Genomic DNA, 22,530 nt, shown 5'->3' with positions numbered 1-22,530 from the left:
GTCATTTTATCCCCAACCCATCTTCATGTTGATCCAGTATATATAGTTAGACCTGCAAGGATCTTCTCAAAGTCCAAAAATATGTTATTGCCTCTCTCACACACAATCTTTTGTGAACCAAACACCATAGATTTCTTGGATTTCTCAGTAGTCCTTCCCTTTTGCTTGGTGTACATGCCGAGGCAGAACCTAGGGAATTTTGGTGTTTTATGTCCAATAATTTCAAAAATGCACTAATTTCGTGATTGCTTACTATTATATCGATCATAGCACGGACTACAAGAGCTACTAAGCAATTATACAAAGCACAATACCGAAAGGTATTGTGTGAGATTCGAAAACAATACAACTATTGCCTCAGATTACAACAATTTATTGCCTCAGATTACAACAATTGAAGCCACCATACCAAAGGCTATTGTGTGAGATTCGCAAACAATATAGCTATTGCCTCAAATTACAACCACCATTGAGGAAGCTAAGAAGCAACATCTCGCTAATGTAGAGGCTGATACATACGTACAACACATTGAAAATTAAACCAGATTGCTCTGAGAAGGATGAGGAGCTATGCACAAATCAACAGGTCCAAGAGTAACTAGAAGAAAAAGCTTTATGAGCTCCATGTACGACAAAATGTGCACATTGTCATAATACGAAGGCAAACAATAGGCCTGACTAGACTTGTTGATACGTTGAAGCGTGAAAGAAAGCTGTGATACCTCTTAACTAAGCAACATCCACATCAAGTCACATAAGCATGATATTCTTGAAGCAAGCATGCAACGCAATGCTCTTTAGCCTGAGATGTTCTGTTTTACTATTTTTTCCAAAATGTTTTCAATACCTAAAAGTTGCATTTCACTCCAGGACTAAACCTGACAGTGATCAAAGAGCTTACTACAAATCTGGAAAGCTACGGCTCTCAATTTCAAGTGTAATTTTGCAAATCATTGCATTTCTTCTACTCCCCACTTAAACAGCTGCTGAATTCTGCAATCTACTCTCCCAATAAAAACGTTATGCAACATGCCCATTCTTAAGGTATTATGGGGTGATGTCTAAAGTCATGTAGGTCATGAAACATGCTGTGATAATCTCATTAACAACACCGGGGAGTACGTAAAAAAAGCAATCTGCACACATTCAAGATGTTCTTACAGTCTTGAAAATATATTTTTCATGCTGACCACATACCACAGAACGGCCTCGTCCTTTCGGATATTTTAATCAGCGATACACCTTCCGTTTTGTTGAATCTGCTCCTAAAAATTATGAAAGGTGTTCTAATATGTAGACCAGATGCCAGAATTTAGAAAGGCAAAAAAACTAATTTCAACCCTTATTTACAAGCTCCTTTAGGAAGCACGTAAAGTCCAGAGATTACAATACGAAACTAATTTTAACCCGTATCTACAAGCTCCTTTAGGAAGCACGTAAGGTCCAGGGATTACAGTATGTCTGATTTGTATAAAAGTGAACCGCTAACGAAATATACAATGGTAGAGAATATATTGAGAAACTATAGGCCCTACATAAGTAAAGCTGTCACTCTCTGGTGACATGTATATCTAAGCTAATCTGCTATGCTCTGAACTTAAAAATAAATACAGTTTTCATAAGGGCTGAGAGCAACCTTTTGCAACTTCTCAGACCAAGGTCGGAACACACTTCCAAGAGTCGGTACTTGTTCTATCCCTGGGTACCCAATTAGAGCTGCGTTGCTCTACCATACCTTTTGTCACAGCAGATTTTCACATCCAAATTAGGAATTGGGTCACAAAGAAATGTAAATTCACGTCTTCTTTAGGGGGTATGCCACAACCTTCTGGTCGCTCCATGTTGATGAGTAATGAACCTTGGCTGTACCTAAGCTATTTCATCGTCAAACAGAAGACTGTCAACAATGTTGTCAATCAGAGCATTCAACAATTTCTCATAGCCTTTGGACATAGTATATGCCACACGACTTTTTGCCTGCAAAGCCAGAGCGAATCCCACAGCCACCGAAACGGAAAGTACGAGTGCCCCACAAAATTCAAGAAGCCTCTGTGGATCCAATTTCTGGAAGACACTACTGCCTGTCAATGCCTCCACTAGCACAGCTGAAGCAAAAACCATCTGGAACAAACAATGACTGTTTTAAAACCAAATACATTGGCCGGCTACTAGCAAGCTCAAAAACATTGCCTCAAGAACCAGAGTGACTAGGCAATTACCAGTTCAGACAAGTGTTATCGAGCCTAAGACAAGAAAACTTGCAAATTGCTGGCAAAGTTTTAAAAAACGCAATCATCTGGGCATTACCATTGCAAGCCGGCCAGACAAAATCTCCCAATCTTGTATCTTGGCTGAAAATTCGACAGTAGCCGCTAAAGATTGGAAAAAGACAGCCATCGCTTTATCAGGTTCAGTCGCAACTATTCCCCCGGCACTTTTCCCAAACGCTCTTAGGGTGCACATTCTTGGAGGCACGTTGATCTGCGGTTTTTGTCCATTAGCATCGGAGGAAGCAGCAAGGAAAAAACCTGGATCTTCACTGATCAGATCTAGACGGTCACTACTAGTAAAAAAGGTGCCAGTTTCCACAAGAGATGGGGCCACATTGACATGATCAGTCGTCTTGAGGCCTCTACGGGCTTGACAGGAAATTCCCTTTTGCCAGTTTGCGACTTGAAAAGCTGGTTTTCATTCGCAATGGAGTCACCGGAAAAAGTATTATAGTGACCGAACGATTTGGGAAGATAACTGCGCTCTGGCAAATGCCCAAGTCCTCCCAGCGTGGGGTTGTGAAGGCAGAATGACGAGCGCTTGAGGAGACGGGCCATGGGCATACAAGCGATGGAAGGACGGCCGGCCAGGCAGGCGAGGGAAAGGGGGGTATCGAAGCTCTTGTGCTGGCTAAGGCTGAGGAGAAGGGTAAAACTCTGGTAAGGGGGCGTAAGGCGATGAGAAGCTAATCAGCTGGCGATCAGAAAAAGTCTAGGGGAGACAGGGGAAAAGAGAAGTGCTGAGGGGAGCAGAGGAAATGGCTATGGAGATGAAGCCGGAGGAAAGGAAGTTGCTTGACAGGGAAAGGCTGGCTATGGCGAAAGGGAAGGATCTTCAGCTGGCTGCGAAGACACAGAAAGACACAGAAAGAGAGAGAGAGAGAGAGAGTATAGTGTTACAGAGAAAGAGAGAGAGAATTTCAAATTCTCGCTTTTAATTAAAAAATTCCTGCCAAAAATCCAAGATCCCCGATCCCATCAGATTCTATCGCCTCCGTGGCCCCCTGCCAAACCCTCTTCTTGCCACATCAGCATTTGCTGGCTTGTCTTTTGACCTGTCAGCATGAACTTTTTACACCGTTTGTTGTCTGTTGCCTATTTGGATGCCACGTCATAATCCTTACCCCCCACTCTTTTTCCTTCCTTTGGAAGCATTAAAGCTCATTTAGAGAGTTCGTAGCATGGTTGTAAAAGGGGAAAGGGCTGGCATATACGCCAGCCTCTTAGCATATTGGAGCGTCTAGGAGAAGTCATCCCTACTCCGGTGATTATGCTTGCCAAAGTTGGACATGTCAGCGATTCAACGAAAAAGTTGGACGTAGTAGCTGTAAGCACGGGTGACTTTAATGATATTTGCATAAAGCACTCACGCTCGTATTGCCTGGTTGGTTTCCATCTCCACCGGAGCACCTGCAATGCCATGCAATTCTAGGGGCTACACAACAGAACAATGCAAGCCATGGCATAAACTGGCAAATCTGTCGGAAAATGCTATCACGAGAAGGCCATGTAACAATGGTAGTATGGGCTTACATGCCCAAGAGTGACAACTCAATAGGGAGGGAGAGAGGGACAAAGACACTGACTTAAAGAGGTGCAAGGGGTAAGGCACAAACTTGCTCAACGGACACTCAAGAAATCCCTTGAAGAAAGTACATTTCTTAAAGGTGTGGGTGCTTCCAAAAAGAAAGAGAGAGGGTGATAAATAAATAAACATACTTACAATGGGAAGGAGGAAGGAGGGGGGAGATGTGTTTTGGCCCATGCCGCATGCAATTGAAATGGGTAGTTAGCCATGCCAAAACAAGGAAGAGTTTCACCAAATGCCTTGCCAAAATAATTGATATTTAAAGGGTACGTATCAGGCCAAAAGTTCACATTGACTATGACGGTTTTTTCTTAACCACTCACAAGACTTGGCAGATTGCATGCAATTGATCAAATTACTTTATTCAATGCAACTTCAATATGCAGATCAAAAGTTGCGCATCAGATATATGAATCAAAATAATCAATTACGAGACCTTCATGTAAGAATTATTCTAGGAATGATAGAACACAATAATCTGGAATTCAATTGAGGAAATCGACGAAGATTCTTTTATTAGAATAGACCCGACTAGACTCAAGGACTCAGGCTTATCGCTACTACTAATACATAAGACTCTAATGCAGTGCTACAAACCGACTCTAATTGAGGCATGAAGCCTGGACCAAAAAACTGAGCCCATCAACTCTTCATGACTATATAGAACGATGAATAGCTACCTCTGTCACCACCACAACATCTACGAGCACCTTCGATAGTCACCAAGCGTCAAGAGAGCAAGACCAACCGCCACGTAGTCGCCCATGCATTGGAGCAAGGTGCATGGCCCAATCAAAGTGCTCGGCCTATGCCATCCATCCAATTTGAAAGTCCCACTAACAACCTTAGGACTATAGGTCTCCCCATGAGGATCTGCTCCCAACAGCCCCTCCTGAGCCGAATGGGGAAAGAGAGAAAACAAGTGAAGCAAAACATTCTCAAAGAAACCGACTAGAACAACATTACTCAAAATCGGTGAACAAAACAACCTTAAGGCCAAACAAATTCACATAGGTGATCACTATAAACACTAATAGACTCAAAACCAGTGCACCATAAGATTTTTCAAACGCCCAATCTTGATCACTAAAGGCTGCAATATCAGCATGATGGACGTCCAAAAGTTCTCATTCTCGTTCATCTTCAAGTCAAAGAGCTCTTGCTTCAAGATTGCTTGAGAACTTCATACGAAGCCCGAATAAAGTCTCTAAGATCCTCTAGTTCTCTGTAGCAGCTATCTTCTTCACGTCGACATGAAGAAAATAATTTGGTCCTAGTGCTTGTCCAATCAACCCAACTGCCTTGTCAATCTTCTAATTCCATGATGCTATCTCTCGCTCAGATTCTCGTCTCTTCTTTGTTCCATCAACAAGAATCCATAAGCCCTTCTACATCAAATATAGTCGAGTTGCAAGCTGGCACGAAGAGAAGTTACGACCAATGAACCTTACGAGGGAGCTTGAGAGTGCTCTCAACGGAAGCAAGAACAGAAGAGGGAGAGAGAGAAACAGAGAGCCACACAAGTTTTGGTGGGTGCAGAACACCCTAATCTTCTTTTTTCATTCATTTATATATGTGTTTGAGTATTGTACATAACCGGGGTAAAGGCACAGTGACCTTTAACCCCCACAACCTCCCACTTAAAGGACAATGTGCCTTCAAGGGAGAACAACCAGTGAGCATACTATCCAATGCCCGTCAACACACGACAATACTCAAACCGCTAACTAGGTAGACTCTTCGTCAGCATATCTACAGGGTTATCATCTGTATGAACCTTGACAAGCTCTATGCGCTTGTCCTCAAGTACCTCCCTGATGAAATGGTACCTGACCTCAATGTGTTTGGTCTTTGCATGAAAGACCGGATTCCGTGCTAGCTGAATAGCACTCATGGAATCACTATGCAATGTCGGTACAGCAGTATGAATCCCCAAATCTCCCACTAGCCGATCAAGCCATATAGCCTCCTTGCAACCCTCTGTGGCTGCAAGTAGCCTCTGTGATAGACAAAGCAACGCACTTCTGTGCGCGAGACATCCACGACACTGCACCACCTGCAAAGGTGAACACATAACCAAAACTGGATCTCCTACTATCCACATGCCCTACATAGTCTGAATTTGTGTACCCAAGTACACGCATGTCTCCTCTACCAAAGCAGATGCACATCTCCTTGGTACCCTTCATGTACCTCATGATGCACTTAACTGCCTCCCAATGCCTCTTTCCTGGATTAGCCATATACCGGCTAACAACTCCCATTGCAAATGCAATGTTTGGTTTAGTAGCTATCATAGCATACATAAGACTCCCAACTGCTGATGCATAAGGAACCTTGGCCATCATGGCCCTTTCCTCATCTGATTTGGGACTATGTGTATGACTTAGTTTCACATATGGAGGCAATGGAGTACTCACTGCCTTCCCCCCCTCCATATTGAAATGCTGCAATACTTTTGTAACATACTCTTTTTGTGAAACCCAAAGGAGTTTCCTACTCCGATCACGCGTGATGCGCATACCAAGAATATGACTTGCAAGTCCCAAATTCTTCATATCAAAGGCCTCATGTAACTTGGCCTTTAATGCATCTAGCTCATAAGTATTCTTGCTAGCCAATAGCATATCATCCACATATAGTGCCAAGATTATCAGGCTATTATCCTTAGCCCTTTTAGTGTAGAGGCAGTGATCAATTTCACTCCTTCTAAAACCTTGGGACCAAATGAAAGCATCAAACTTCTGATACCATTCTCTAGGTGCTTGCTTAAGACCATAGAGACTCTTCTTCAGCTTGCAAACTAAATGCTCTTTGCCCTTTTCTTCAAAGCCTTCCAGCACCATGTAAATTTCCTCATGCAAATCCCCATGCAAGAAAGCTGTCTTGACATCCATCTGCATAAGCTCCATATCCTCTGCTGCCACTAGTCCAAGCATGCATCTAAGTGTGGTCATCTTCACAACCGGAGAGAATATCTCATTAAAGTCCACACCCTTCTCTTGCTTGAACCCTTTAGTGACCAAACGGCCCTTGTACCTAAGCACATCATCACCTGTGACCTTCATTTTGTAGACCCATTTACATGGAAATGCTTTCTTTCCATGTGGCAAAGAAACCAAGTCCCAAGTCTTATTCTTCATAAGTGAACTCATCTCTGATTGCATAGCATACTCCCACTTGCATTGATCCTTGCACATCATAGCCTCTCTGTAGCAAGAAGGCTCCCCGCAATCAGTAAGCATCACATAGTCTACCCCTGGAACAAACCTATCAGGCGGTCTAGACACTCTAGATGATCTTCTCAAGGGCATTTCAGCTTGCTGTCCCACCTGCATATCAGCCACATTTGGCTCATCATTTCCACCAATAGATGATCCATCATCTACCCTTGATTGTATACCTATGGGAGTACTTGGTGGTACCATTTCTTGCACATTTGGTGCATGGACAGCTTGCTGTCTATCAACACATGCAGGTGGATTCACATCGTGGAAAGTGATTCTCCTCATTTCCACATCCCTCATGGGTGCCTTATGCATCTTCTTCTCATTGAAGACTACATCATGGCTGCATATGATCTTCTTTGCTTCTGGATCCCAAAGATGATAGCCCATCACTCCACTTTCACCATAACCCAGAAAGATGCATTTCCTAGACTTAGGATCTAGCTTCTTTCGAAGCTCTTTTGGCACATGTGCATATGCCTCACACCCAAATATACGCAAATGAGAGTAAGAGGGCTTCTTGCTACTCCATGCCTCTTTAGGAATACCACCATCCAAACTCTTACTAGGTGATCTATTGATCACATGCACTGCAGTCTTCATTGCCTCAGCCCAAAAACCACCAAAAAGACTTGCATTGGAAAGCATGCATTGCAACTTTTCTTGAATGGTACGGTTCATCTTTTCTACAATTGGATTTTGCTCTAAAGTACGAGGGGATGTGACCTGCCTCTTAATGCCACTTGTATCATAGAAATGCTGAAAGTCATGAGAGAGATACTCTCCACCATTGTCAGTCCGTAGGCATTTAAGCATTCTACCTGACTGATTCTCAACCAAGGCCAGCCATTTCTGAAATACTTGAAACACATCACTCTTCCGAGCTATAGCATAAGCCCACACTTTCCTAGTTACATCATCAATGAATGTCACATAGTATTCAGCCCCGCCTAATGACCGTGTAGGCATGGGACCACATATGTTTGAATGCACCAAATCAAGCTTTTCAAACTCTTTTTCTCCCCTTCTTTTATGGGCTGATTTAGTCTGCTTCCCATAGAGACAGTGCTCACAAAATTCAAAATCAGAGAAACTCAAATGCGGTACATAACCCAAACGGCATAAGAGTTTCATTCCATTTCGGCTCATGTGCCCCAACCTGCAATGCCACAAAGAAGTGCTTGGCTGCTCGGTTATTGCAACAACATGATCAAATACCCCTGATACATGTAAGGGATACAAAGTCCCACACTTGGCACCCCTGGCCAAAAGCATAGAGCCGTTCCGAATTTTCCAACTTTGAAAGCCAAAAGTGGTGTGAAAACCAGCATCATCTAGCTGACCCATTGAAATAAGACGCTTGGTCGACTTAGGCGCATGTCTCACATGTTTCAAAATAAATGCAGACCCATTTGCAAAAGAAAACTTTATGTCACCTACTCCCACTATGTCACATGCATAGTCATTTCCAAGATGCACACAACCTGTCTTTCCACTGTCATAAGTGGAGAACCATTCCCTATGGGGAGTAACATGGAATGAAGCACCAGTATCCAAAATCCAATCCTGGGAATATGCATCATCTGAAGTGGTAAGCAACTCTGCAGATAAACTAGACATGAAGAGAACATCATTGTTACTATCATGTGTGACTACATTGATCTCCTCGATCTTCACTTTTCCTTTGTCCTCCCTTGGACTCTCTTCCTTTTGATTTGCACCCCAATTTGCATTCTTTTTCTTATCCTTTTGCTCTCTTTTCATCTTGTAGCAATCCTTTTTCATATGGCCCTTCTTGCCACAGTGGTAACCCTCAATGTTCCGTGCCCTAGATTTGCTATGAGACTTCCCTCTTTTTTGGGACTTCCCCTTGAACTGTGATCCGCCCCTTTGCACATTTCAGGCTGCATCCTGCTTGTTGCCATCGATGGACTTCCATCTCATCTCCTCGGCCAACAAGCTACCCACAACATCATCAAATTTCAGTACTCCACCAGGTCCAGAGTTACTCACAGCTGTACGGAAGGTATCCCATGAGGATGGCAATGAACATAAGAGAAATATTGCCTTAGTCTCTGCATCGAAATTCATCTTCTGAGCCTGAAGCAAGCTGAAAATAATATTGAATTCATTCAAGTGAGAAGCAATGGAGACCCCTTGCTTCATCTGTAGCTCAAACAACCTCTTCATGAGGTAAACTTTATTAGAGACAGTTTCCTTTTCATAAGTGGTACACAGTTTCTTCCACAAATCTTCTATAGTCTGCTCATTTTTACTACTGTGAAATAAACTGACTCTGCAAGATGAAGTCTAATAGTAGATTTTGCTAATGCATCCAACTCATTCCAATCATCCTCAGACATATTTGCAGGCTTAGCTTCAATCCTTGCCAAGGGTTTAATCTGCTTCTTTTGAATAAGCACATCCCTTATTTGTCCTTTCCACAAAGAAAAGTTTGTCCCATCAAACTTTTTAATGCTAAAAAACTCCTTTTCAGACATGGAAGAGGATGCCATGATGCAAATGAAGCAAAAATCCCAAATGCTAGTGCCTACAAGAGAGAATCATACCAAATACCAGGTGCACCCAAATGTGTATGCCACAATAGAGTGAAATATCACCAAAACTCATGTCTCAAAGCATCTGACTCATGTGCATATACTATGCATCCATATGAGCAAATCTGGCCCAAAAGAAAATGCCAATTGCAATGGCGATCCAAAATGCCAATAAGTGCCAAATGACTCAAGCATTAACATCATCCACTGGCATATGCATTAATAATATCTCATCCAAGAGAGCATAGCACTATCAGTGCATCACCTGCAATGTGTCAAAGCTTTCCCTCAGCATAAAATAGCATCCATGTGCAAAGCATCCATAAAAATAGCATCCCACAAGGCGATTTGGGCCTATCAACGCATCTAATAAGGACTGCAATGCATCTAAACGGCCTATAAATCATCCATTGCAACCCAATGCACACCACGAATGAGCGCACACTGCTCAAACTGCAACCAGAGTGATCTGCATAAGGTATGCTCAAGAAATCATAGTCCCATGGTAATGACCGCTACCGAAAGTAGAACTTGAGATGCCTCAAAACATGGGCGCCATTGCATAATTGGACTCAGCAAGAAAATCTGCAAATATCTCTCGTTTGCCGAAACTCCAAAATCCCAACCGATGAGTGAGAAATGGGAGTCAACACTTATCCACTGCCATGTGGCATAAATCTAACGTTTCAAAACCTTAGAATGAAAAATGCATAACAGAGAGACGAAATCGAATACATAGAGATCTATAACTCTGAAAATCCTCCATCGAATTGCATAAGAACTGACAGGTAGGGGTTTTTGGGCGTCTAGAATGCAATGGGACAGATGGTTTTGGAAATCGTGGTCTCAATCACTGGGTCCAACACACGAACTGAAAAAAGTTTTTGGAAACAGAGCTGTTTGTAAACTCCATCGAAGTGTGAATGATGAGCAACATAGAAGTTTTAGGACCTCCTGAGTCCACTGGAACTGATAGATCTGCAAATGGTTGCTCCAAACTTGAGTTCCAACACCCGGGTAGAAAAACGCAGAAACTGATACAGTGAGTCAGAAATCCAATGAAATGATCCCAAATTCAAGAATGAAGGTGTTTCGAAGCTCCTGAAGTGAAGTGGATACCAAAAGCAAGCAATAGTTGCCTCTACAAGTCAATAGGGAGTCTCTGTCATCGAACGGAACAGGGAAAAGCTCAAAAAACGAAATTTTCTTTGAAAACACTTAATAGGCTCTCAAAACCACCTCGCAAAACCAAAGTAACTTTTCCAAAGGTTCCTCTAAGGTCTCTGCACACTTGGATGTAAGTAAAGTCACCCACAAAGCTTCCCATAGAGCTTCTCCTTCCTCCCACAGAGCTACTGAGCTTCAAGCATTCATGCACGCTCAGCTAGATCATCCGGGCTCTGATACCAGTTGAGAGTGCTCTCAATGGAAGCAAGAACGGAAGAGGAGAGAGAAACAGAGAGCCACACAAGTTTTGGTGGGTGCAGAACACCCTAATCTTCTTTTTTCATTCATTTATATATGTGTTTGAGTATTGTATATAACCGAGGTAAAGGCACAATGACCTTTAACCCCCACAGAGCTCCCCATTGATTTATCCTTCTTTGTTGTCTCCATGTCCACTTTCTAGAGTTCTTCAATCAGTGTTCTAAAACAGGCTTCATCCAATCAAGTGGCACTTTTCTCCTATGATAGCCTTTGCTTCTTGGTTTCTTGCAATCTCGTCGAAAGACAAACTCTTTGTAATATTTTCAAAATGATCTCCTCGACGTGTAGAACCTGATGCACTAGCTTTCATAGAGGGCTTCTAGCTCCTTGTCCACCCAACCTTTGGAAATCTCCCTCTAGGCCCAATGCATGACATGAAGACCTCCTAGAATACCAAGTGTTCTTCAAAGGACCTTAATCTTGTAACCCTTCTTGGCAACCCCACTCTTATACCAAGTCTATATATCCCTAGGCATTAATTCTTGTGTCCACCATTGCGCCCTTTTGGTTTCCTACCTGCACCATAACCATGTTGTGACCTTTTGTGATTATGCCCGGCGTAACATTCCCTTCTCCTTAAGAATGGTTTACGTCCTCGAAAACAAAATTGGGAAACCTCCTCTGGAGATTGCTTACCCTTTCCCACATTGAAGTCTCTTCAGGCCTCTCTTTCCACTTAACCTGATATTCTTGCCATATTGTAAGTCATGTTATTTTTTCTTGTCTATCTAAAATTCTTTTTGGTTCATGTGGTAAAGCAGCAGGTTGAATGAGCTCAACTAGGACCTCATTTCCAATGAGATTATCATCATCTCCTAACTTTCTTTTTAGCCTACCCACTTGAAAAACTAGATGTACTCTACATCCCTCGGGTAATCTCTATCACCAAATGGTTGTAGGTAGCAAGTCATCTCGTCTTTCTTCAATTAGAAGAAGAGCTACATAGTCGAGGAAGTCAACACCCTCATCAAGACATAAGATCCTCGCAGTCTTATTGTTCTTCCAAGGTAAAGACTTCAAGAGAATGGTTTTTTTATCATCTGCTTCAACGCTCGACCCTAGATCATGTAAATCTCTTAAGTATTGTGAATGGTCCACAATACCTAGGGTGTAACTTTGGACATTTACTTGTCTTTAGGGATTCTGAAGATTTAGGTACCCTGAGATAGACTTTCTCATTTACTTCAAACTCTAACCTTCTACGGTGGGGGTTTGCATACTTCGTGCTCTCTTAAGCTCTTCTGATGCTATCTTTAGCTAACTTAAGCATTTGATTCATATCCTCAAGAAAGTATTTGGCTACTTGAACCTTCTATTTTTCAAGTCCCACTGCAACTGGGGCTCTAGGTTGAAATCCATACATCGTAAGGAATAGACTAAAACATGTAGCGGAATGTTTGGCATTGTTATATGCATACAGGTAAATACTATTCCCAATTAGTTTTTCGTTTACTTACATATGCTCGAAGCATATCCTTAATGACCTGATTGACCCTTTTAATTTGACCATCACTCTATGGAAGATCCGTGGTGCTCACCTAGAATCATCATCTTGAGGGAAGGCATATTTCATGATGTTGATCTTGAAGAAAGGTTTTGAGAAACCATCTCAACATCATGTGTTAGATACGTGCATAGCACTAACCCAATAGAGTGCTATAAAGGAAAGGGTTAGATGCCCTAACCCTAACCCTAACCCTAACCCTAAAAGGGTTTGTATATATTCTACATTTTCAACTAAATCTAGTCTATAGTTAGTCATTTGTGGTGTGCTCTCTAGCTATGCCCTCTCTCCTCATCTCCACTCTTCTCCTCTCCCATCTTCATATTCTGTCAGGTAGCCCATACAATTTAATATGCTCCATAAGTAGCCTAGCTAATTCTAGAGTTTTAACCTCTTCACTGATTGGAATAAAATGAGTCATCTTGGTCAACTGATCCACAATTACCGACATAGAGTCATGCCCCCTCTGTGTCCTAGATAATCCAACAATAAAGTCCATGGAGATGCTTTCCCATTTACTAGATGGAATCTTCAATGGGTGTAGGAGACCTCCTACCTTAAGGTGCTGTGGTTGAGGACAGAGTTGCACCAAATGAATTCTTGGAGTCTTCTGTTCGAGGGTGTGTTTTTCTTATAGCAAATGTTAAAGTCACCGACAATGTATGGCATGGGGATATGTCTTCAAAAGCCGCATGGCTTATTCCAGCAAAGTCAATAGGGAGCTGTTTGTGCCCTCGGTGACTTGTAGATGTTGGCGATTGCGACCGTCCCTATCTTTTTATTGTGAAGTAGAGTTATGAGGTATTCCACACCAACTTCTTTCATGAAAGATTTTTGAATCAATGTTGTGCCATTCTTGAAGTAAGTTCCCACCCCAAATCCTTTCTCTCCATAGGCATGTTGATATCCTCGAATAGTTGTACGGTGAGGGTCTATGCAATGAAGCTCTTGCAAGCACAAGAACGTTGCAGACAACATGCTATTACACATGTTGATGTCTTCTTGATGAGCATGGAATGACCTTGTATTCAAGGATTACAGTGACAATGCAAGAAGTTGTCTATTTGTTTGGTTTTCCAATTACGCATGGCCTTAAGGCGCTCTATCTCTTGCAAGACTGCTTGGTCCACTTTAATGTGTTTATTTTGCAATGTTGTTGTGTACTCTTTTCTTCAACAATATGTCTTTTGGGAGAAAACGTTGTTCTTTGTTGAGCTTGCATAGTGAATGATGGTATTCATCGTTTGGCATGAGTCGATACGTGAAGTGCTGAGCTTGCTGCATGAATGAGACTTTGCTCGATAGGTCAAGTTCTTTGCAAAGGTCGAATTGGTCGTTGCTATTTTTTATAACGCTTGACTTGGATTATGCTATGGCGGTTTTGTCCATGCTGCTCTGTCATGGGATAGGGGTAAGGTGCTGATTGAATTTTGCCTTGTTGTGTTCGATGACCGAACTGTTCGAGTCGTACTTGTCATGCCATGTGTGATGTTGCCCATCCAATCTATGTTCGTTTGAGTGGAATGGAAAATAAAGGAGGCATAGTTCTCGAAAGTGGTTCTCCAGATCCCTTGCCTTGCTATAGTTGTTGAAGCGTATAATTTGGGGATGCTTTCTTTTTTTGGGTATACGTGAATGGCATGAATATAAACTTGCATACTTAGCAAGGCAAAAGGCAGACAAAGTGCTTGCTTTATGTGAGTAATTTTTGATGATGTAATCAAAGAATACATCGCTACTATTGGATGGGTCCATTTGTTCGAGCTGTGCGCACCTCTTCAAAAGCATGGTAGGATGTTCAGGGGCACTTGTGTTAATGTAGTAGAACTCCCTTGTACTACTGGTGGGCCAATGAAAGAGACAAGTATACCACTTATTGTGCACTTATGTGTTGTGTATTGAGGATAGTGTTGTTGATTTTTCGAATACATTCGTTTGTTGGTGCACGCTCTTGCAAGCATCGATCAAAAGATTTTTTAACAACATCAGTAGTTGCCTTGTCTACTTTTGTCATGTATGATGTGCAGTATGCAACGGCACCATGGGGGTTCAACACAAATTGTATGTCAGTGTTAGCTCCCCAGACCTTGGAAATCATTGGGTTGAAATTGTTTGTGTAAATGTCCTTAGGGTGTCTTTTGAGAAAAAGAGTAGGTTGTGTGGTACTGCTTCAATGTATTTGTGTTTAGACATTGAGAGTCTTTGTAGAAAAATGTTGTGGTCACCACAATAGTGGTTTTCACGCTCCAACAACTATGAAATTTTCTTATAGCTATCTCGTGATTGAGCTGTCCATTCATTTTCTGCGAGTGGTTGCAAGACCTGTGTAGACTCCATGGGTGGGCAAGGAAAGTGGAGGCGATAGTGGTTGTTCCTTTTCTTGCATGTCCTCCTATGCTTGTGTTGCTGGATATGGTTGGGCTCGCACACAAACTTGGAGATGTTGGTTGTGATGTACCGGTTAAAGAAGTTAGCTATTTCTTCATTTGTAGCTTCTCCATAAGTTGGGCCGCTATCGACCCATACAAGGCCGTGGTCATGCTGCCTCCCCCGATTTTGGAACTCAGTGACGAAGAAGAAATCTACAACCTTACCTAATATTCTGAAGTCTTGCTTTAGCAAACATTTCAAGCTAGTACCTCGCTGTCGTGACAAGGTCAAGGCGTACAAGGTCACAAACACAGTTATTGCTCCATCTTATCTATTTTCATTAAGTTTGCGTAAACAGGAAAGAAGGGGTTCCCATGTTTTCTCTGCTACCAAAATCGTAGTGAAGAATGTTGGTGGCCCCAATTGATGAAGCATCGTAAAGAGATTGTTCTTCAACTTGTGCTTGTAGTCAATTGATGTCCGTAAACAAGTGAAGTCACGGTAGCCAATGTGGGACTGGAGCAATCTTTTGATGTTAGTGTCATGGGCAACATCCCTAGCTAGGATGGTTCTGCCTTGCATCTTCCCTTTCTGCATGCGAACCCATGTGGATGACAAAACTTGTGCATCTAGCATTTTTAAAGTTTTGAAGAAAATATTCTCTATTGAACATGTGAACCAATGGTCTTTGATTGTTAGCTCCCATTGTGCTATCTCGTGGTAAGGTGTCTGTTCTAGGATTGTGTATTGCCTAGAGTGGCCAAAGAAAATTTTGGGAAATGCTAGCTCTTTGTAGTGCTTGTCTTTGAATATACTCAATGGACTGTATCCTTCTGCGGGTGCCATAGCTATTGTCTTGTCCTCATAATCTATGACTTGTTGTATCCTGTGAATCCCATGAACCAATGTGTTTGTAGCAATGTCATCTTCATCCAAGCTGTGAGTGTTTGGGTTGTCATGATGGGAATAGTTGGCACTTGCATTGATAACATGAATGTGCTCACTCCATTGTGGATTAAGATTCATGTTGCATTCTCGGTAGAGCGGTGTTTGCAAAAGTTCATGCAAAGCATTAATTGTGGATGTGGGATGAACGAGGTTGCTCAAGTAGATGTGCATGTACGATAACTTACATTTGAGTGTGACCAAAATTGTCGCACTATCACTCAAAAAACAAGGAAGAACATTCTGTGCCTTGTCCACATCCGTGAAAACATTAACAACTACTCCCCTTAGACCGTATTGACCATCGAAGGATAGCTCAGGTATTTGTGCGAAGGGTATGCGAACAGAAATGAGACGTTCTTCTAAACTATTGAGCATGCTTGTGCAAGAAGTTGCAATGGACAAGGACATGTTCCACATAGAAGTGTGGGAGAAAGCCCTTTCGTATTTGCCTAGTGCACAAAGTGATAATTAGATTTTCATCACCTTTTGACTCTTGCTAAGCAAGTATCTATGATGCCAAGAGTTCACGAACTTGCAGAGAGATCGCGTATCTTAGACCTGAAGCAAAGTGAGCCGCAACAGATGCAAGGGAAAGAAGGCGTATCAACAATACTTTTCAAAAACCTTGCAGTGGCTTGACTAACAGCCTTGTGCCTTGTATGCTTTGCAACTTTCCATCCTTCTTGGCGTTGCTTTTTCAATCGCAGTGGAGAGGGGTTGTTGCTAACTCCCATGGCCAAGCCTTTTTTGAGGCGGTAGAATTTTTGTGAGATACTATTGATGCATAGGTCTTCGTGCAGATGAAAGGCTATGTATTTCATTGCAATCTCGTTGGCTATTGCGAAGGGTTAGGTGGCCAACAATGCACCTAATAAATGCTCAGCCTCCAATGTCCAAGTTGTGTAATGATGCTTGCGATGCCTTTGGAACAAAGGCAAGATCTCGACGGGGTCTATAAGTTCATCTATTAGAATTGTGTGCCTACATGGAGAAGTGGGGTTGACAATTTCAAATACTCACTGAATGTCAGATGTCCCTAGACAAAGCACTTCAAAAGCGCCTTCAAGGACTATGTTTAGGCAAGTCAAGCAATCGTGAACTAAGGAACATGAGTTTGATGTATATCTCATAATAGTTGTTACAAAGCCCATGATCGTGTCATGTGGTGAAACAAAATGAGCTTGTGCTAGCAATTTGAGCCAAGGTGGACACAAAGGGTCTAGGCTAAAGAAAATTGACTCCACCAATATCTCTAGCATATCTGTGCACATCATTGTAGGGAAAAATTTGTGCAAGCATACGAGTAAGTTTGTGTTGTGCAGTTGTGCTTTTTTGAATGATTTTTTTTTGGACGCATCATAAGTTTGGAGGTTTGTCACACTTTCCATTGCTTCCATAGTCATTAGTGGAAAGCGCAAAAATGTTTGTTTAAAAAATTTCCCTTTATTTTTGAATGTTGTGATGTTTGAAGAAATTAAGTTTGAAACCCGAATCAAGTAAGCATAAATTTGAATAAGAAAGTGCTATCTAAAACACTTTCCTCGTAAGTAACCAAATAATTGGCACTATTAATAGTGAAGCTACTTGCATGCCTAACACTTGAAAGCAACGATCTCACATGGAGACCATCTGTAGTATACAAGTCCACAAAAGGTGATACAAAGCCTAGCAAGGAGCCCACTTGAGATCTATGAATCTGAACAGCTACATTGGTGCCATTGCCCAAAAATATACACCCTTTTAGAAGAGGGACCTTCGACGCATGATGTGCAGCCTTGCAACTGTAACAAAATGGCCCGAAGGGATCATGACTAGCATGTGCTCCTCCACAAACACTACACATGTACTACTGAGCATTTAGGTTTGTGAAACGCAAGCACCAGAAACTTGCAACCATGGAAGCACTATGTTAGGGAAAAGCACTTAAGCACACAATTCAATAATGTTCATAAGTATACCCTTTGCCCATAGCCAAGCTTGGAGACTTGGGTCATCTTGCAACTCATCATCGCGCTTGCCCTCAAGTAGCTCAGTAAGAATGGTGAAATCATAGAAACCAAGCATGCACTACTACACATGGATCTATTGCGACATTTACATACCGATGTTTAGCATGCGGGGGCGCTAATCGTCGGTATGAAAAGTGCATCCCATAAAGCATTGCTATATAGTGACTTTAGGCAAACATCGCTATATAGCGACTATTATAAAGGTTGCTATATAGCGACTTTTAAGTGTCACTATATAGCAACGCTGATATACTATTTTATAGCGACGTTTTCCAGAGAGGTTTTTTTACTCATATAAACCTTAAAAGTTAGTTTTTTCCAATGACAAAATTTTTTAAATTTTCATACATGTTTGATCTCATAGAGAATAAAAATATGAGAGCATGTACATCAAGCCTTTGAAGCTCATATATTCATGTCCAAGTTTGAGATGAAAAAAATCAATGAAGAGCATTTACATCAACTGTTTCATCTTGAGCCAAGTCTAAGGCACCAAACAAGTCTATCTCCAACTCTATACCGAGTTGATCTCCTATATCATCATCATACGTTCACCTAAAAGTACTTGATCATATTCTTCAATAAAGTGTGGTGATTCTTGATGATCATTGTCTTCTTCCTCAATATCATGATCTCCATCTTCCTCCCGTGCGATGTCATTATGTGCATCTTCCTCTTGGCTCATATTGTGATATTCATCTTCTTTGCTAGATTCATCGGGATCAATTGGACCCAGCATTTTGGTAGTGGCATCTCCATATCCACATCTCCATATCCACATCTCATACCACCATCTTGGATCAGAACGATCCGGATGAAAAACCACCTATATTGAAGATGGGTGTCAAATGTCGTCAATTATATATATGAAATAATGCTCAAGTACATGTATCAATGGATCTTTAAAAACAAAAGCTTCGATTAATTAAATCATTAGTATGCACCTGTACACAGTGCTTGGGAAGAACAAAAGTATCACTTTCATCGGTCCAATGTTTGGTGCAGTCTATTGGAAAGAAACTGCTACTATCTTTTCTCACTGTCGCGATGGAGTAACACTAGATAGTTGCTCAGCCTATGCTGCCCTCACATGTGAACAAAGTCCCAAGCTCGCAGTGGAGATCAATGGGGTGGAGCTGAAAGATGTTTTCTTGGATGGTGGGGCAGTAGTAAACATCATGCCGAGAGGTACTCTTCAACAACTGGGTTTGAAATTGACAACTGACGTACATTTTCAAGTACGCATGGCGGATCAACGCAAGGTGAAGCCTATGGGCGCTGTCAAAGGTGTTCACATGAAGATTGGGGGAGTTACATTCCTGTCCAATTTTGTTGTACTTAATATGACGGAGGGTGAGCAGACTTATCCTCTACTTCTTGGTAGACCATGGTTATGCTCAGCAAAGGCCATTCAAGATTGGTCAAGTGATGAAGTTCGACTACCTTTTTTTTTTTTTTCCCATGAAAAAGACTTCTATTAAGTAAGAACAAAAACCCGTGAGAGCAAGCTCAAAGCGGACCATTGTAAATATTTCTAAACCATTTTACATCAAGAATGAAAATACTAAATCGTCTGAAATCGACTTCATAGATTTTGCATATGGTTCCACAATAATCACATTGTGAGGAGAGAATATTGGTATCCGAAGCACTTGCTCGGCTATCTTGTGTGAAGTTAGCCATGACTCCACAATCATATGTGACTCTCTTTGAACCGATGTGTTCCACATGAAAATGTCCTCCATATGACCATAATGTAGTGTACCTTTTGTACTGTAAAAAAGCATCATTAAAACAATGAAGATGCATCTATTTTATAGCGTATATTGCCACAAATAATTACTTAATTATGTCAAGAGGTAAGAAACTTACATGCACCATACATCCAGATGATAACTCTCCCTCGTGCTCATTTATTGTCTCTCCATCGCATTCGACTTTACATAGAGCCAGTTGTAGCCAATCAAGTGACATGTGAGTGGGGAGAAGAGCTAGATCCCGTGGATATGGTTGTGATCGCCTGTACATTACTCTGAATCTCGTCCTTGCATTTATTCTTTCTGCTTTGGCCACTTCATATCTCTCAATCCACTTTTGCATCTCAGGGCTATTGAGGATACAAAACTTATTGGATTTCTCCATTTTCTCTTCACTCATCTTTCTTTCAATCCCTTTTCCTTGGGGAACCTCGCCAATGATGCAATCATCATCCTTGTTATGCCAAGCTTGCGGCATATCGGGATCCGTGGATGCAAGAAACTCTGTGATATATACTAATGACTCTTGCACAACCCATCCCTCTGCCATGCTTGCTTCTGGTCTTGCTCTTGGTATTACAAATCCCTTCAAATTTTTTATAAACCGCTCGAGAAAAAACATCCATCGACTATGAACGGTACCTGCAATAGCCACCTCATTAACTATGTGTACAAGCAAGTGGACTTGAGTTGTCATAATGCTCGAGGGAAATGCTTCTCAAGCAAGCATACGGCTTCGATGGATTCCACCCTAGCCTTCTCGATGCTCGATATGGAGATCTCTTTTTGAGATATCCACCTCTTTCACATGTCCATGTAAGATATTTTCATAATCAGTCTACGGATTAATCAGCTTAAATTGAGAAAAATGCAATCAATGCGATTTGATAGTAAGCATACCTCACAATATCACAGATCTTGAATATAGCAATTCTAACATCTTCTTGTAAGCACCCTTTTATTGTAATTCGGAGGATGAACTATCAAAGCAACAAAGAAGTCATGTCAACAATATAACATAATCATAATTACGCTAACACATCATGATTATCGATACACTAATTCTATAGCTTAGAATACCTGTAAGACCTTGTGCCAATCATGGGACTTGAGCCCACTAAGCTTATTGTCCTTTGAAAATGCTCCTTTCAAGCAACGCATGTACCCTGTTGGTGTTTGAAAAGAGGCAATGTCTGCCTTGATCGCTGCCTCCTACCTCGTAGAGAGGATCCATGTTGCTTTCGGGAGGATAACTTTTCCCGAAGCATGCACTTGGGGCCACAAACGAGACATCCTATTCATAGCATGCAAGTCTTCTCGCACTCTTCTCGAGTCTTTGGAACGAACCAAGTGTGCCCAAATAGTAGCCCCCACATTCTTGAAGATATGCATGGGATCCAAGAGATGATTGATTTGTAACTGACCCCAATAAGGAAGCTCGTGAAAGATCGATAGCCTCTTCATACGAGGAGGACGTTCCTCTCCATTCGCCCTCCAAGCTTGAATCCAGTCACTTGCCTTCAAATACGATGGTGGTGGATCAAGTTGACCTCCACGTGTGAGATGGTCGAGTGGAAGGTATCGAGCATAACCTTCATAAACATTTTTCCTCATATATTTGGAGTATCATGCAAGCAATTTCAAACCCAGTCCACAAACATGACAAGCATGGTACCCACTTGTAACAAGTCCTGCACACGTGCATGAATGTGTTAGTATAAGACATGCATGCAAAAGAGAGTCATAAAAGCATAATCCTATATTATACTTGTAGAGACACAACCATGTACATACGCACTCTCCATATCCTGGATAGTCATGCATGGTCCACATCAAGACACCCCTGACCAAAATATCATTGGTATGTCTAGGAGCTCTGGAAATATCAAAAACCCGCACTCCTCTCCATAATATATGTAACTCCTTTATCAAAGGTGCCATGTACATGTCCATATTTTTTGCCTTGTACTTCCCTGGTATAAGTAGTGTAAGCATGAGGTGTCCCTCTTTTGTTGTTAGCCATGGTGGGATATTGTAATTCACCACGACTATGGGCCATGTCAACCAAGATGTCGAGCATAATCCAAAAGGATTCACGCCGTCCATGGCGAGCCCAAGATGTAAGTTGCGTGGCTCCCTCACAAAGTCCGGCCACTGATTGTCTATGTGCTTCCAAGCTGCACAATCTGCAAGAATCCTCAATGTGTCATTAGTGGACCGATGAGATGCATGCCATATCATCAACTCCGCTATGGATTTGCATCGGAACATGTGCTGTATTCTTGCAATGATGGGAAAGTGTCTCAAGACCTTCACCGGTATCCGCTCACCTTACAAGTCATCTCTATATCATTGTTCCCCACACTTTGGACAGCTAGCCAAGTCTCCATGCTCACAACGAAAGAGAATACAATCATTACGGCAAGCATGGATGGTATCATAATCCATACCCACCATTGTTAGCATCTTTTTTGCTTCATCTCTTGATGCGGGCATGGTATTTGGTGCAGGCAACATCTTCTAGAGCAACCTATCACAATTCAAACATACATAGGCTTCGAACAATGATGATTCGGTACACTAATCCATACATGATGATTCTCAAAACAAACAATATCCAAATAATGAGTCAAATTAATGCAAGAGCTAACCTCATTAAGGTCGAGACACTTGTATCCGACCACCCATACTTTACTTGTAGATTCAAGATTGAGAGACAAGCATTTAGTTTAGACATCCTAGCACCCTCGTACAATTGTGTTGATTGCAACTCTCGCTTTTTGACCTCAGACTCTGACATCACGTGTACAT

General features: G+C 41.8%; 1 protein-coding gene across 1 annotated transcript; it reads right to left on the bottom strand.

The window, feature by feature from the left end:
- Positions 1-1,331: 1,331 nt before the first annotated feature.
- LOC147890865 (stress enhanced protein 2, chloroplastic-like) lies at positions 1,332-16,328 on the bottom strand. The gene is made up of 3 exons (XM_087389113.1): positions 16,139-16,328; positions 2,308-2,681; positions 1,332-2,121 (listed from the first exon to the last, which is right to left on the bottom strand). The coding sequence occupies exons 1-3, from the start codon at positions 16,326-16,328 to the stop codon at positions 1,870-1,872; spliced, it is 816 nt and encodes a 271-aa protein (XP_087245239.1). The 3' UTR covers positions 1,332-1,869.
- Positions 16,329-22,530: the final 6,202 nt, after the last annotated feature.

Source organism: Dipteris shenzhenensis, chromosome 18, assembly GCF_047967505.1.
Source record: "Dipteris shenzhenensis isolate YYH24624 ecotype China chromosome 18, Dip_SZ_1.0, whole genome shotgun sequence".
In the NCBI taxonomy this organism is placed as follows: Eukaryota; Viridiplantae; Streptophyta; class Polypodiopsida; order Gleicheniales; family Dipteridaceae; genus Dipteris; species Dipteris shenzhenensis.
This window is presented reverse-complemented; position numbering and strand designations above follow the sequence as displayed.